General features: G+C 40.6%; 1 protein-coding gene and 1 pseudogene across 1 annotated transcript in view; one reads left to right on the forward strand and one right to left on the reverse strand.

Annotated features, from left to right (window-relative positions):
* Positions 1 to 1,721: 1,721 nt before the first annotated feature.
* Positions 1,722 to 16,951, reverse strand: part of Ptpn9 (protein tyrosine phosphatase non-receptor type 9) — an 85,981-nt gene continuing 70,751 nt past the window's right edge. Inside the window, exons 9-13 of the mRNA XM_076851129.2 lie at positions 13,474 to 13,540; positions 6,057 to 6,135; positions 3,969 to 4,119; positions 3,361 to 3,568; positions 1,722 to 2,548 (exon numbers count right to left, since the gene is read on the reverse strand). Coding sequence (XP_076707244.1) covers positions 2,334 to 2,548; positions 3,361 to 3,568; positions 3,969 to 4,119; positions 6,057 to 6,135; positions 13,474 to 13,540 — 720 coding nt within the window. The 3' untranslated portion in view covers positions 1,722 to 2,333. The remainder of the gene's footprint in view (positions 2,549 to 3,360; positions 3,569 to 3,968; positions 4,120 to 6,056; positions 6,136 to 13,473; positions 13,541 to 16,951) is intronic.
* Positions 13,788 to 14,425, forward strand: LOC143393496 (large ribosomal subunit protein eL37-like; annotated as a pseudogene).

The following is a 16,951-nucleotide window of genomic DNA, read 5'->3' on the forward strand; positions in this document are numbered from 1 at the left end:
AGGAAGTAGCTACAAGATATGGAAGAGTTCCTACAGGGACAAAACTTCTGGTTCCATTCTGAGATAGGTGCAATGCAAATGACTCCAGATTTTCCCACAAAGACCAGTTTTCCTGGGAGAATAACCCTTTTGGTATTCTGCAAATAAAGAACATGCCAAGAGTTCTTGTCTGGGAGACAACAACCCTGTCATCCTTCTAACCCACTATAAGGAGGATGGGTACAAGATTATCTACCTAGATTTTTAAAATTGCTTATATTCTGAAAGGAGAGCTTCTCTGACACAGTGGAAAGACCAAAGTCTTTGTAAAGCAGAACAACTTGAGCTCTAGTTCTAGAGCAAATCACTGTAAATCACTGTTTCCCTCTGGACCTCACCTTCTTCATTTATACAGAAATAGGAGAGGGGTGGATAGGAGAAGGGAGGGAGGATAATATCTCACAGGAATGCTGTAAAGTTTCAGTCAGCTCATGGGGGACAAAGCATTTAACACTGAGCTTAGCACACAGCAAGCACTCAATTGGTGCTGGCCCCTTTGCCTAAAGCTAAAGTGTTAGCCTAAAGACAGGTGGGTGGTTGTCAGAATTGAGTCTCAGATACTGAAGTCTTGGGTATCTGGCTACCTCCCCATCCATCCCAGACCAGTTCCTGGATCCCCTCCTCACCTTCCCAGCCCACTAAATTGATGAAGCTAAAAGGATTTGATCATATTGGTATATTTATATGTAAATACAAAACTATCACTGAAGATATTGAATATGAACATTACAATTATTTTCTGAATCTGACTCAGTTCATTGATGTTAAATACAAAATGAAATGATTGTAAAAAATAAGAATATACACATTCAAAGAGCTTATTACAGTATAAAATTATTGAGGTTTGATCAGCTGCCAACCTCATCTTCTGTAATGGGGGACGAAGGTTTGGAGGTTCCAGGGTGTTCTTGGGAATGTCGAATGTTGGGGGCTCTTGATTCCATCCCTGGCACATCAGGTTGCATAGGCTAGGAGCAGGCAGGAACAGGTTGGGTAGGAAGGATTTGACTGATTGCAAGGGACCATCTCACCCAGCCAGGGGTTAAGATTTTTATTGGCACAGGACCCACCCAGTTTGAGCTCTAGGGTCTGGCAAGCTAGCAGGCATGGAGAGATGAGCATCTCAGTAGATAGGGCCACGTTGTATAAGAAAAGGAACCTTCAAACAAAAGAAAAAGGGACCCAAACTTGTTTTCCCAAGAAGGGATTCTCACAGATTCCTCTCTCACACACTGGGCTCCCTTTTTTCCTCGTAGGCTTCGTACCGATTGCTTTTGGCTCTGAATGCTAAGTGAATTCATTTCTACCTGCGGTCCTCCACTTGGGGGAGTGAAAGAAAAGACAGGGTCTGGAATCACAGTGGAGGTCTGTTCTCAAAATCATCAAAGTAAACAGCAAAACTGTTAGATAAGGACAATTCATGCTGAATTAAATCAGTGTCACCATAAACCAGTATTCTTGGCTCCAACAGGCAGAACCCAAAAGGAAAGAAGTCATTATTTAAGGATTAGGGCCTGTGGAAGGAGAAGGGAGGAGATATGTGTGTGTCCTCTTCCATCACTCTGATGTCTGACAACAGGAGCCATGATCCCCAACCCCTGATAGTCCAGGATAAACAGCAAGGTCTAAGAAGCAAGGAGTTCTGAACCATAACAGAGAGCCCCAGAAATGTCTACAAAGAGTATCCGTGTATATATGTATTTATAGGATATGACCATATTATCACATACAATATATATTATATACACACATACATATGGACCCATACACATAAGTGCACATATGCACAGCCGCACACACACAGAATGACAGAAAGGACTGGAATATATGCCCTATGTATAAACGTGCTTGGCACTCGGGACAATCTCTAGATTATGTAACTTGGTCAAGCTCTCTGAGCACAAACCTCCCCATCAAATCCTAGCAAAGGGAAGGAGTGGAAGAGAGGAGACCTCCAGAAAAAGAATGGCATTGGGAAAGGGGGAGGGAGTTTCCTTCCCCACTTACCTCAGGGCCCCTGGCAAAAATCAATAGCCACAATTTGGTTTTAATAAGGCACAGTTCGATAGCAGGTGCTAGGAATTAAGAACACATTGTTGGCCCTTTCTAGTGGCAATTTCACCACATCTATCTAGCCAAAGGGAAAGGCTGCCTTGCGTGCAACACGTGCGCCAGGAGACACGAGAAAGAGGTTGATCCATGGCTTCAGCATAACTGATGGCAACCTATAGGCTCAGCGGTGTCCATGGTAGTTTAAGGAAGGCTGGCCAGCAGGAAGAAGACTTGTAGGACAGTCACTGCCCCTCCATGGCCAGTAGACTGTGGCCAGAGGGCACCATTCCCTCCTTCTCTGCAAACTCCAGGATGGCTTTGTAGCAAAAATAGTACTGCTCAGGGGTCTGGATGCTGAAGGCCCTCTGGGTCCTCATGCGTGATACTGTCTGGAATACATTAAGGGTGCCAAGCTCCTCCAGCTGTGCCAGGCAGATGTCCAGCGAGCAGAAGGTACCTGAAGAAAGAAAGAAAAGGTCATGTCTGGCTTACCTCCCTTATCTCCCTCCCTTCACTAAATAACCCAGGCAGGATTGGATGAGTGAAATCAAAGGCAAGATGCCTCTTGGCAGGAGGCCAGATATCCTCAGGCCGGAGGACTCAGGAAGGAGGTCACAGAGTACTGAAGGCCAGAGAAAAGCAAAAGCCTCCTGTCTCTCAGGACATACATGGGGTCAACAGGATAAGTAAGGTAGGTAACAAAGAGGAATGTATCTTCAATCTAGGACAGAGTGACAGTACTCCCACACCCAATTTCCAGACACTCTGTATGTTCTCCATAGAGGCCTAACACAAATCTATCCTTCATAACTTTCTCCCAAAGGGACCTGTGAACTAGAAAAGCCAGGAGTTCCGGCTGTGTACATTCCCTTAAGGCAAAAGCTACTACCTGACTTCCAGACTACAGAATCCAAAACAGGGTGGGAACCCAGCTGGAAAAAGGGAATGTGAAGGAAGCAACAACTCAGTTAAACTCTCTGGAACACCCAGAGTGATGAAGATAAAGCATCAGGGTCAGAAGATAACCATGCCAATGGAAAGTATAAAACTTCAATCCCTAGTGGGCTTAGTTTATGAAGTGTACATTTTGGCCAGCACCTAGCATTAGGGATAACCAAAAGGATATTAAAGAGCAATTTTCATAGCAATTTACCACCAAGGGATCAAATGAGTTTTTTATTGCAATCACAAATGTGGTTGAACAGCTTTGTTCTTCCTCCCAACCCCTAACACCTCGGGATATACCAAGAGGTGCATTAAGTATATTACCTGTCCTGCCAATGCCTGCACTGCAATGTACCACAATGGGTGGTTCAGGACACTGTCCTTTGGAGCGTGCTCCCATACTGCTGACAGCAAGGCTCTGCTGGCTTCTGACCACTCTCAAGAAGTCAATGAGGGAAGCTGCTGAAGAAGGGACACCATAATCTGGCCAGCTCAGAAACTGGAAGTGGGTCACCTGGCGTTTCTGCCGCTCCTTAGATGAAAAAATGATGCAAAAGTTAAGGAGGTAATTTCTATCTGCTCCTGACTACCTTGGGTTTTGTTAGATTCTCAACACTCTGCCAAGGTCTCCCTTCTACCACAATTGCTTCTCTACTGCAAATCTAAAGGAAGGATTAAATGTTTGGAAAGGGTAGAATTGCTGCATTGCAGGATCCACATTTCTTATCCTAAAAGTTTTACTCATTTGTAACACCACTGTTATGTTGAAATAATATTTCTATATTGGCTCTGAGTTGAATATTCTCATTTTGTACCCAGATAAACAGCAGCATATAACCTGCCTGGAACTTTATCTATTACCTCTAGAAATTTTCTTTACAGAAGGAGTTCTATCCCCAGCTTCAAAGGAATAAAGAGAAACCCGGATTTACCTCTGTGTTGTGAATTTCTAGTGTTGTTTTCTTATAATGGTTCATGTTCTCCACACCTAGATTGGTCACCGTAAGGAAGCCAAATCGAATCCGAGAGTCTTTTTCTAAAGGCCAGTACTGGCCACACTTTCTTCTGCCGCCTTCCTCAAAGCTGAACACACACAGAGCAAGGTAAACCTCCATCCTTCCTCTTCAAAGCAACAAGTCCACTCCCCCAATGACCTATTGTACCCATAGACAGAAATGTCATGTCCTGCTTTGCCTCTAACTTACACATTGATTCTTGGCAGAAAATAAAAACCTCTTAATTTTAAGCAGATGTAAAAGCAGGTAAAGTTTCTACATGTGCTCATTTAGCAGACACTTTTTGTGCACTTAATGTTTCATTTGGTGTCTTTTCTAATACTTTATGGCACATCTCACATATCTGGGATAAACTCTAGTACACAAAGAGACAGCAGAGAAATATGGTGGGTCAGACAGAACTCTCTGGCCTATTACCTTAGCCACTGTTTATTTATTCTTCTCCAATTAAGACCCTTGCCTAACAAAGGAGTGAGAAAGACATAGGTCTTGGATGCTAGAGGCAGGTTTATGAAAAGGAATTAAATCCACATTATCATTATTCAGTGGTCCTAAATTACTCCAAGGTGAGACTTCTCCCACTATTACCTCTCCAAACAGAAGCAGCTGTAACAGTGCCTTCAAGAAGGCAACTGAGCAAACATTTCCTTCCTCTTCATCTGAAATAGGTTATAATTATCATAATGGCAATGATAATATTAATTAAGTTAATTCTTTAAATTTGGCAGATTTGCACACAAAAATTTCAAAAACCTTCCTTTATTTCAAGCTTCCTGCTTGACCCACTGTTTTACCTCCTTTTTTTCTCTTCCCCCACAGGTGGAAATATGGATGAGCAAGAAAATGGTCAAAAGTAGCTGAAGTACACACACAAGTAATCCTGGTGATTCAAGAGGCTGAGAGGCAGGAGGATTGCAAATTTGAGACTAGCCTCAACAACTTAGCAACACTCTGTCAAAGAGCTGAGGCAGTAGCTCAGTGATAAAGCAATGCTGGGTTCAATCCCTTATAATATGCATGCATGCATACACACACACACACACACACACACACACAGGAAATGGACAGCAAAAGGGAACCGATTTAGTACCCAGGAAGACAGAGCCTATCTGGAAACAGGTGAGATTCAAGATGAATTGTCCCGAGTTTCCTAGTATTTCCTTTAGTGGACAAGGCCAGGACCTCAGAGGCTATCACAGGCCCAGGGTCACAAGAGCTATGAATTATAAGCATTAAAAAGTAAGATCTCTGGGCTGGGGCTGTGCCTCAGAGGTAGCTCGCCTAGCACATGTGAGACCCTGGGTTCAATTTTCAGCACCACATAAAAAATATCTATCTATCTCTACCATAACCTGGTTTGTTAACTCTACATCAGTTAAGAAAAAGCTAAGGTAGCTAACTCTTATTTGGTATTTTGCTGTTTTGTTTTGTGTGTTTATGTGCACGCACATGTGTTGTGCTGGGAATCAAACCCAGGGCCTTACATATGCTAGGCAAACACTCTACCACTGAGCTACATTCCCCAGCCACAAGTATTGCTAACTCATTGCTGTCACATTCCAACACTTCAGTTTCTAGGAGCTAAACTTCCTTTTCTTTTTAAATATTTTTAAATTGTCAATGGACCTTTATTTTCTCAATTTATTTGTTGTGGTGCTGAGAACCGAATCCAATACCTCACACATGCTAGACAAGTGCTGTAGCACTGAGCCACAACCCCAGCCCCTAAACTTCCTTCTTCTTCTTCTTTTTTTTTTTTTTCAAGAGAGAGAAAGAGAGAAAGGGAGAATTTTAATATTAATTTTTTAGTTTTTGGCGGACACAACATCTTTTTTTTTTTTTTTTGTATGTGGTGCTAAGGATCGAACCCAGCGCCGCACGCATGCCAGGCGAGCACGCTACCGCTTGAGCCACATCCCCAGCCCCTAAACTTTCTTCTTAAATCACCCATGCTTGGGGTCTGGGTGAGGGTAGAGAGCTTTAGGAAAAAGAAGATGAACTCACCGGGTGGTCATGACAATCACCAAGACTTTTTGCTCCCAAACCATGAGCCAGAAATCACGATAAGTATTCTCCAGAGGGCCTAGAATACAAGAAGATAAGGAACATGATCCTGGGAAGCACTATATTCCTTCACAGGTTCTTTTGCTTTTCTTCCAAATAGAACTCCAAAGCACATATGTTAGCTCCCTGCTCTTGCTCCATACTTGCTATTCACTGTGGTCCTTCAAACCACACCAACAGTGTGTGGGAAAATGTTACAAATGCAGAATATGCTGGGAACAGTGGTACCCACAGTGATCCCAGCAGCATTGGAGGCTGAGGCAGGAGGATCACAAGTTCAAAGCCAGCCTCAACAACTTAGCAAGGCCCTAAGCAACTTACTGAGACCTTGCCTCAAAAAATAAAAAGGGCTGGTGATGCATCTCAGTGGTTAAGCATCCCTGGATTCAATCCCTGGTACAAAAAAAAAAAAAAAAAAAAAAAAGAAAAGAAAGGAAGGAAGAAAATAAATGCAGAATGTGCACATTAGCAAAATGTTTGGATAAGATGTGCACAGGTACTGTGTGGAAGCAATGTTAGATACCTTCTCAGTGCCTTAGTCATCAGAGCTTCAGCCGTCATCACTACCAGGATGACTGTCCCACCTGGGTATATGTCTCTGGCTCTTTCCATCTCACCTAAGCTTGGTGACTTTATAACCTAAGCTTTATAGCCTTATAATAACTGGCTGCTTAAGAAGCCATTCTCAGCGCTGGGGATATAGCTCAGCTGGTAGAGTGCTTGCCTTGCATGCACAAGGCCCTGGGTTCAATCTCCAGCACCACGACCAAAAAAAAAAGCAAGCCATTCTCCTGTGCTCCCTGATCTCTAAGATTCCCTTATGTTTTCAATGGTCTCCTTCAAAATTAGTATTATCTTCCAACACTTTCATTTCTATTAACAATTCTATCATCCTTAAAGGATTCAGTCATAAAAAGCTGAAGTCAAATCTGACTTATCCATTGCCTTCCTCTCGCAGAAGCAGTTATCAAATCCTAGATTTCTGCCTTTAAAGTATTTTAGCTTTTATAGTTTTGCCCTCACCTTCCTCCTACTCTTCCTGACCAATTTTATGGCAATAAGGACCACATCTTTTTTTGTTTGAGTTAATGAAAACCATATAAGTTTACTTTTCTAAATAGGTCTCTTTCCATTCCAGTCTGTTCTGAATACCAGCAACAGTTTAATATTTCATAAAAATTGCTCTATCACAATACAGACACACCATGGCACTTTTGCCTATATTCCTTGGCTCAAGCTGCCACCCTCATCTCCAATGCCATTCACTTACTATCCATTTTCAAGTATGGCCTCTACCTCAAAGCTTTCTCTGACTCCCACACTCCTTGAGGACTTATTCTTCTCTGATCTATTTATTTACTTATTTTTAAATTTATTTAACCCAGAGCACTTTACAACTGAGCTATATTCCCAGCCCTTTACATTTTTTATTTTGAGAAAGGGTCTCACCTTAAACTTGTGATCCTTCTGCCTTTGCCTCCAGAGTTGCTGAGATTACAGGCCATGTGCCACTGTACCCAACTACTCTTTTTATTTATTTATTGTATATATGTATTCATTTTTTTATATTTATTTTTTAGTTATAGGTGGACACAATATCTTTATTTTTATGTGGTGCTGAGGATCAAACCCAGTGCCTCATGCATGGTAGGCAAGCACTCTACCTCTGAGCCACAATCCCAGCCCATATGTACTCATTTTTATAAGATAGAGTTTCACTAAACTTCTGAGGCTGGCATTGAACTTGAAATCCTTCTGCCTCAGCCTCCCAATTGTTGGGATTATGGTTGTGTACCACTGTGTCCAGCTTCTAAATTCTTGATGGCACATTTGGGTCTAAACAACATAAACATTCAATTTATACGATCATATATTAGACATTTTATTTTGTGGTAATTCATGCCTTAGTAAGCATGGTCTTTAGAGCAAGGGCCATATTGTCAAGTTCTCCTTTCATAGTTAGAACCTTCTAGGGATGAATGCTCAGCAACTATCAAAGACACATGTGGAATACCAACTCCCTTCCAATTAAAAAAGTAACAAATAAAAAACTAAATAAAAAAAAAAAAAGAAAGTAACAAACAGTTCAGGATGGTTCCTTTTATGTTTCCAGTGTTTTTCTCTCTCTCTACTTTCAATATCAAGGGTTGATTTGGGCCAGGCACAGTAGCACAAACCTATAATCCCAGTAACTCTGGAAGGCTGAGGCAAGAGGATTGCAAGTTTGAGACCAGCCTGGGCAACTTATCAAGACCCTATTTCAAAAGAAAATATAAAAAGGGCTGGGGATGTGCTCAGTGGGGGTACACCCCTGAGTTCAATCCCCAGTACCTAAATAAAAAAAGTAGCGGGGGGGGGGGGGGTGCGAAAGAAGGAGGAAAATAAAGAAAGAAAGGAGCGTTGATCAGCCTGAAAGTTCACTGGTTCCATTACAATTTGTGCTCAAGTCTTTTAGTAAGCACTAACATCTTATGATATTAGAGTTCCATTACATCTTTGCAAAAGTAGACACTGCCAAAAGCATGTGAGTTATTGGACATAAGCTTTATGTCCATGAAGAGAGGATTTAATTATAGCACATCCCAAATTTATACAATTGATAATGATGTCGTAAGGCTGGGTACAGTGGCAAAAACCTGTAATCCCAGCAAATCAGGAGCCTGAGTCAGGAAGATTACGAGTTTAAGACCAGCCTCAACAACTTGGTGAGGCTGTAAGCAATTTAGCATGACCCGGTCTCAAATTAAAAAAAAAAAAAAGAAAGGAAAAAAAGACATGGCTCAGTGGTTAAACACCCTGGGTTCAATCCCCAGTATCCAAAAAAAAAAAAAAAAAAAGTGTATTTTTTTTTTTTGCCACAAACAGGTGTTTATGATACCACTAGATTGGAAAAAAAAAAAATTACATGAAAAACTGAGCTGATGTGTAGAAAAAGCCAATTCTATCAAATATTATCTATATGTATGCATAGGAAAAGATATAGGAGGAGGTGTTGCAAAATGCTAACAGTATCTCTGAATCTTGGGGTTGTAAGTGATTTTTATTGTAGATTCCTAAATGTTCTACAGTGGATATTCATTACCCTTGTATGCATATCAAGAAGATAATAAGAAACCAGATGCTTTAGCCATGCCTGTAACCCCAGCTACTCAGGAAACTGAGGCAGGAGGATCACAAGTTCAAAGCCAGCTGGGCAACATAGTGAGACACTGTTTCAAAATAAGTTGGGGGTTAGCTCAGTGATAAAGCACTTGACTAGCAAGTGTAAGGCCCTGAATAAAAGGAAGAAAATGAGAGCACCTTTTTCACATTTCTGACTTCCAACCTCATCCACATCCCTTCCTATGCCACATAGCTTTGCTGTTGTTGGTATAGCTGCAGTACTAGGGATGAAACCCAGGACCTCGCATATATTAGGCAAGTGCTTTATCACTAAGCTGCATCCCCCTCTCCTACACTTTATTTTCCAGTCAAATCATTGGCAGAACTGAGGTTAGAGCAGCCAGAGCACCTGGAAAACCAGACACCACACTCAGTGGGCATAAAGGGTCATAACTTCCTCGAAGGTATGAGAGAGATTTAAGGACAAAGTTATGCCAGGCATGGTGGCACAGACCTGTAATCCCAGCGGCTCAGGAGGCTGAGGCAGGAGGATTTCAAGTTCAAAGCTAACCTCAGCAAAACTGAGGTACTAAGCAACTCAGTGAGACCCTATCTCTAAATAAAATACAAAATAGGGCTGGGGATATGGCTCAGTAGTTAAGTTCCCCTGAGTTCAATTGCTGGTACCCCACCCCTACCAAAAAAAAAAAAAAAGAGGACAAAGTTATACTTCCCAGGTTAGACCCTCTCCCACTTTTGTTGGAGCTGGGGACTCAACTCAGGGCCTGTACATACTAAGCACATGCTCTACCTTTAGGGTATATCCCTCCCCTGGTCTTTAGGTTAGGCCCTTTAATAGTGGACTTCTCTGAATAAATAAAGGTAGTGGTTTATACCAACATAGGTGAAACAATTCATTGAGTTTGTTTGCAAGAAGGCCTGAACCAAACAAGCAGACAGGGATTCAAGTCCTGGTTCTGCCACTTACTAACTATATGATCCAAGGTCACCTAACCTTTTGGGGTTCAGTATGCTTGTGTATAAAATTTTTAAAAAATAAGTCTTCCTTGCAGAGTTTCTTTAATGATTAGAGAGCATGAACATGATATAACAGGTGTTCTCAACAGATGTTATTATTAGTAGGAATATATATTATTATATTCTTTTTATATAATAATCACACTACTAAATATAATAGCCAAAAGGTTAGCCACACAATCAAACTAACCCTCTCAACATTCCAGGACCCATCTTCTGTCCTCATAGAATGCTGAAGCCTTCTAAAAGTGATCATTGCTTGACTCAAAAATACCAACTCTTTTTCTGTACCCAAGTTATGCAGGGGTAAGAGGCTCCAGTATATTCAAACGTGCATTCACCTGTAACCTACTGGCATGGCCAAGAAAGGTACTGCTGCTGGAGGTGGAATGGGTGTTAATACTGCTTTATAAGAGGCACTGAAGACTGATCCTCATCCATGGTGGCCTTGTATGTGGAATTAGTAAGCCAAAAGCCTTGGACAAGAGCCAAGCCCATGTTTATGTGCTTTCATCCAACTATGGTGAGCATATGTATGTCAAGTTGGTAGAGACCTGAACATTGAGTCAACCTAATTAAGGTTGATGACAAAAAGGACTGAAGTCTTGCTGCAGTGGTGCACACCTATAATCCCAGTGGCTCAGGAGGATGAGGCAGGAAGTATCTTGAGTTCAAAGCCAGCCTCAGCAACTTAGCAAAGCCCTAAGCAACTCAATGAGATCCTGTCTCTAAATAATTCAAAAAAGAGTTAAGGATGTAGCTCTGTGGTAGAACACCCCTGGGTCCAATCTCCAGTACTAGGGGGTGGGGAGGAATTCCCACACACCTAGAGGAGTACTTTCTCCTGCACAGGACCTTCTGAGTCAGTTTAAAGGATTCAACCCTTATGTAATTAGCAAATTTAGGCACGCCCCTCCTTCTAAACCTAGAGAAAGGAACATTCTGAAGTCCCCCAAAGCCAACCCTAAGGCTCAATATGCCCATCCACACCAAGGAAATCCTAAGTAAAGCCTCTGTCTACTCTCAGGCAGACCACAGGTCTGATAGTTCTCAATTTTTAAGGTTCCAAAAGAACTCCTTTTAGGAAAGGTCATCCTTTAAAAAAAAAAAAAATCTGAAATTGTGACCATCAGATCAATTAACAACATTCTAAGAATCCAAAGGCCTTTATCCCTTTTTCCCCCTCCAATTTTCATTTTGAAAAATTTCAAACCTACAGAAAATAGTACAATGCACCCATATATTCTTTAGCTAGAAAACTATCATTTTGCAAGACCTGCTTTTCTGTGCACACAGACACCCCTATTTTTCTTTTCTCTGAACTATTTAAAAGTTGCAGACTAAGCTGGGGGTAGTGGTGCATGGCTATACTCTAAGCTACCCAAGAGGCTGAGGGGAGAGGAACACTTGAGCCCATGACTTGGAGGGCAGCTTGGGCAACATAGCTAGATTCATTCTCAAAAAATTAAGTGGCTGACTATACTTTTTTTTTTCTTCAGGACTGAGGATTGAACCCAGGATCTCACACATCCTAGGCAAATGCTCTACCACTGAGCTACATCCCCAGCCCTTTTTATTTCTAATTTTGAGACAGTCTCACTAAATTGCCCAGGGCTTCTCACTTGCAATCCTCCTGCCTTAGCCTCCCAAGTAACTGGGATTGTAGGTATATGCCACCATGCCTGGCTCAAGTTGCAGACTATACTTAATATTTCACTGTGCTTTTACAGTTTTAAAAGGTTAGAGTTCATCTTAAATGTTTTTTCTCATAATAAAAATAAATAAATTTAAAACTTCCAGACATTAGACATTTCACTCCTAAATACTTGAGTACATATTAGGAGAACAAAGGCATCCCCCTTGTAGAAAAGTAGCACTATCACACTGACCCAATTAAATAAACACTGATACAACATTAGCTGAAACAAAGACTGTCTTAGGAGTTTGTCCTTAATACTTTTTTCTCCCTATTGAAGATCCAATACCAAATCATACATTGACTTTGATTACTTTATTAGTCTCCTTTAATCTAAAAGAGTTCTCTGTCCTTTTTTTTTTTTAATGGTATTAACTTCAAAGGTCTGAGTCAGTTTTCATATTTATGTTCCATAATCTGGATCTGTCTGTTTTCTCACGATTTGATTCAGGTCCCCTATCTCCATCTCCCATGCTAAGAATGGAACCCAGAGCCTAATGCATGCTCTGCCACTGAGCCACACCTGTAATCCCAGACTGACAACATAGGTGATATGCATTTCTCATTGCATCACGTCAGGAGGCATATACAATCCCTGTGTTAAATATTAATTTTATTGGAGATACTCAGTTTGATCACTTGGTTGAGGTATCTGCTAGATTTTCTTTCTTTCTTTTTTTTTTTTTTTTTTAGTGCTAGGGATTGAACTCCATACCTCACACGCACATTCTACTATCACTAAATTACATCCCTAGACTCCTCTCCTGTCTTCTTTTTGCCTTTTTTCTTTTGTGGTACTGGGGATTGAACTTTGGCACAAGCATTCTACCACTGAGCTACACCACCATTCCTTTTTATTTTGAGGCAAAGTCTTCCTAAGTTACCCAGGCTAGCATTGAACTTTGATTTTTCTGCCTCAGTCTCCTTGAGAGGTTGGTATTATGGGTGTGCACCACTGCACCCGGCTTCCTCCAGCCTTCTTTGAATGTGATATGGTATTGTTAAGATAGGCAAAGGCCAAGACAGGAGTACCGGACCCGTAGAAGCATATATCAAAACTCCATCTGAAATCCTCTTAGCCTCCTGTTACTTGACTGTCAGACATAACATAGACTATCCCATCAGAACATTTGCTTGAATGTTGTATGATGGTTCAGGGACCAACCAGCAAAGGTCTTGTAGGACACAAACACTCATTCCTAAATTGAACTCTGCAAGCACCACTGACTTTCCTGGGCTCTTTCTGAACATGAAGAACATGCCTTACTCCCTTGGATTGGCTGTTAAGGCACAATCTAAAAACTTGCAAGGGGGGAGTAGTATTGTGGGTTTAAATCTGTAGTTAACCTCTGTGCATTGAGTTTCCAGGCATACCTAGTGCAAACATCCCGTATCTCTCATCTGCCTTCTTCAACCACCACCAACCTTTATATCAACTAAAGTTATATTTAAAAATTATGGCATCATCTGGCACAAGGAATCACAGATAGATGGCACAAGCATGGGACTGGACCAGCTTACCTTGTGTACCAATGTAAGCATTCTTCTGCTTGTAACCATCCATGAAACTGGCATTGATGTAATCTGTCTAATGATAAAAAAAGAGACATTACTGTAGGTACATGGAATATAGCATTTGAATTAGAAAATAATGTGCAGGGAAAGTATAATCCAAAGTTCTAGGCAAAAAATGAGGAATTAAAGAGTTGATTCATATTAAAAATGGTGCTAAGACAATTGGAGGATGTGTACATGCAGAAAATGAAAATTAACTCAGAATGAATCAAAGACCTAATCCAAGAGATTAAATCTATAAAACTTTTGGAAGGAAATATATGAGTAAGTCTTTGTGATCTTGGCCCAGACAAAGGCTTCTTAGATATGACACCAAAGTCACAAGCAAAAGGAAAGAGACAAACCTGACTATATTAAGAATCAAAAATTTTTAGCCAGGCGCAGTGGCACATGCTTGTAATCCCAGAAACTTAGGAGGCTGAGGCAGGAGGATCAAAAATTCAAGGTCAACTTCAGCCACTTAGCAAGACCCTGTCTCAGAGTAAAAAAATAAAAAAAGCTGGGGATGTGGCTCAGTGGTAGAGTGGCTTGGGTGCGACCCCCTGTACCACAGGGAGAAAAAAATTAAAAACGTTTGTGCTTCACTCTTTGGTCTCAGCAGCAGAAACAAGATAACAAAAAGAAACATCATCATCTGGAAAGCACTATAATAAGATGTACACATTGTGCTGCCTCTATGGCTCTAAGCCCTACCATCTTTAGAAGTCAACCTGTGGCAAATGTGGTTATCCTGACAAGCACTGGATAACTGGAGTGCCAAGGCCAAAAGACTGAATAACACTGGGTCTGGTCAAATGAGGCACCTGAAAGTTGTATACTGCAGATTTGGGCATGGATGCTGTGATGGAATGACTCCTAAACCAAAGATGCATCTGTTGCATCATCCAGTTCATCTTGAGAGTTTCAATTATTAGCCCACCCAATAAATGTGCTAGTTAAAAAAAAAAAAAAAAACACAGAAAAAAAACTTTTGTACTTCAAGGCAGGAGGATCCAAGCTCAAGGCCAGACTGATCAACTCAGTGAAACACCATCTCAAAAAAAAAATTTTTTTTTAAAAGCTAGGGATGTAGCTTCATGGTAGAGTGCTAACCTAGACAAGTGAGACCCTGGGTTAATCCTCAATGCTCCCCCTCCAAAAAAGTTAAAAAATCATCAATACATGGAATGCACATTTGACAAGAGAATTATATCTTGTATCTAGAATACATATAGAACCATACAATTCAAATAATAAAAAGACAACCTAATTTAAAGCTGAAGAAGAGATAGGCATTTTTCCAAAGAAAATATACAGATAGCCAATAGCACATGAAAAGATGCTCAACATTATTAGTCATCACGGAAATGGACAAAACTACCATAAGTACCATAAGTGGTATCACCACTTCACACCCAGTTGGATGGCTACAGATTAAAAAAGATAATGAGAAGTGTTGGTAAGGATTTAAAGAAAGTTGGGCATGGTGGCACACTCCATTAATACCAGAAACTCAGGAGGCTGAGGCAGAAGGATCAACAAATTCGAAGCCAGTTTAAGCAACTTAGCAAGACCCTCAGCAACTCAGTGAGACCCTGTCTCAAAAATAAAAAGGAATCCTCTGACCCAGGTTGGAGTTTTGCTGAACCCATAACATACTGAGTAGCTCTCTAATTTTAACTACATTAGTTAAGTGGCCTCATTTTTTATAAAGAGCACATTATATTGTACCAAGCACTATCAGGACATGACATGCTAACATAGATGTAATTATCATGAAAGCGTAAGATATGTGATATTTCTTTTAATAAGTTTATTTTGTTTCTGTCCGAAAAAATAAAATAAAATAAAAATGACTGAGGATGTACTCAGCTACTCAGTGATAAAGCACACTTGACTGAATTCTCAGTACAAAAAGAAAAAGAAAAACAGAGGCTGGGGATATAGCTCAGTTGGTAGAGTGCTTGCCTTGCATGCATAAGGCCCTGGGTTCAATCCCCAGAACCACACACACACACACACACACAAAAAAAAAAAAAAAAAAGAAAGGAAAAAAAAAATGAAAAAAGAAAAAGAAAAAGGATGTGGAGAAATTGGAACCTCTATGCACACTAGTGATAACATAAAATAAAAATGGTCAGTTCCTCCAAAGATTAAACAGAATTGCCACATGACCCAAGCAATTTCACTTCTAAGGAAAATGACTACATCCACACAAAAATGTGTACATAAATATTCATGGTGGCATTATCTATAATAGCCAAGTTATTTCTTTTAGGAAGTAACTTGGTCTTTCCCTATCTATCTATCTATCTATATATGATATATGAGGACAAAGTATAATGTGTCCATACAATGGAATATTATTTGGCAATAACAAGGAGTAAAGTGCTGATATATGGGTATAATATGGATGAACTATGAAAATACTTCATGCAAAGTGAAAAAAGCCAGACACAAATGGTCACATACTATATGATTTTATTTATATGAAATACTTTGAATGAAAAAGATTACCTATCTCTGTAATTAAACAAAATTAGGGGCTGGTGGTGTAGTTCAGTGGTACAGTGCTTGCCTAGCATGCAATAGGGCCCTGGGTTCAATCCACAGCACTTCATAAAAGAAAAAGAGAGTGAAAAGAAGAAGCTGGGCACAGTGAGTCAGGCCTGTAACCATCTGCTTGGGAGGCTGCTTGCAGGAAGATCTCATGTTCAAGGCCAGCCTAGGCAATTTAGCAAGACCATACCTCAAAATAAAAAGAAATTTAAAACTCTCTCTTTTTTTTGAGGTAGTAGGGCATAGAATCCAGGGGGCCTCTACAACTCAGCTATAGCCCCAGCCCGTTTTTAAATTTTGAGAAGGGCCTTGCAAAGTTGCTTAGGACCTCACTAAATTGCTGACGCTGGCCTCAAACTTTCAATCCTCCTGTCTCACCCTCCCAAGTAGATGGAATTATAGGCATGCATCAATGTCCCAGCTTATAGTTAAATTTTACAAAGGAAGAGAAATATAGCTCTGTGATAGAGCACTTGCCTAGTATGCATAAAGCCTTGAGTTCAATGCCCTGAACCACATTAAAATTGTTTTGGTTTTTAATTTTTTTTTTAGTTAGTGGGAAAAGGGCAATGACTGCCAAGGGTACGGGGTTTCTTTTAGAAATGATAAAAATGTTCTGGAGTTAATTGTAGTGATGGTTGCACAACTCTGTGAATATATTAAACTGACATAAGCTTCAAATGGATGGACCCGTAGTATGTGAATTATATCTAAATCTGTTATTTACCAAACAACAGAGTCCACTGGGGCTTGCAGCACTATAGCATAGAACCAAACCCAAGGCAAGTCAACAACCTAGGTAGGAACATCCCATCCATCCCACCACACACAAAGGCCAAGGACTGAAAAAGGAAGAAAACTATATCTCATATCTGAGATTATCAAT

The sequence above is a fragment of the Callospermophilus lateralis genome, chromosome 3, assembly GCF_048772815.1.
Source record: "Callospermophilus lateralis isolate mCalLat2 chromosome 3, mCalLat2.hap1, whole genome shotgun sequence".
In the NCBI taxonomy this organism is placed as follows: Eukaryota; Metazoa; Chordata; class Mammalia; order Rodentia; family Sciuridae; genus Callospermophilus; species Callospermophilus lateralis.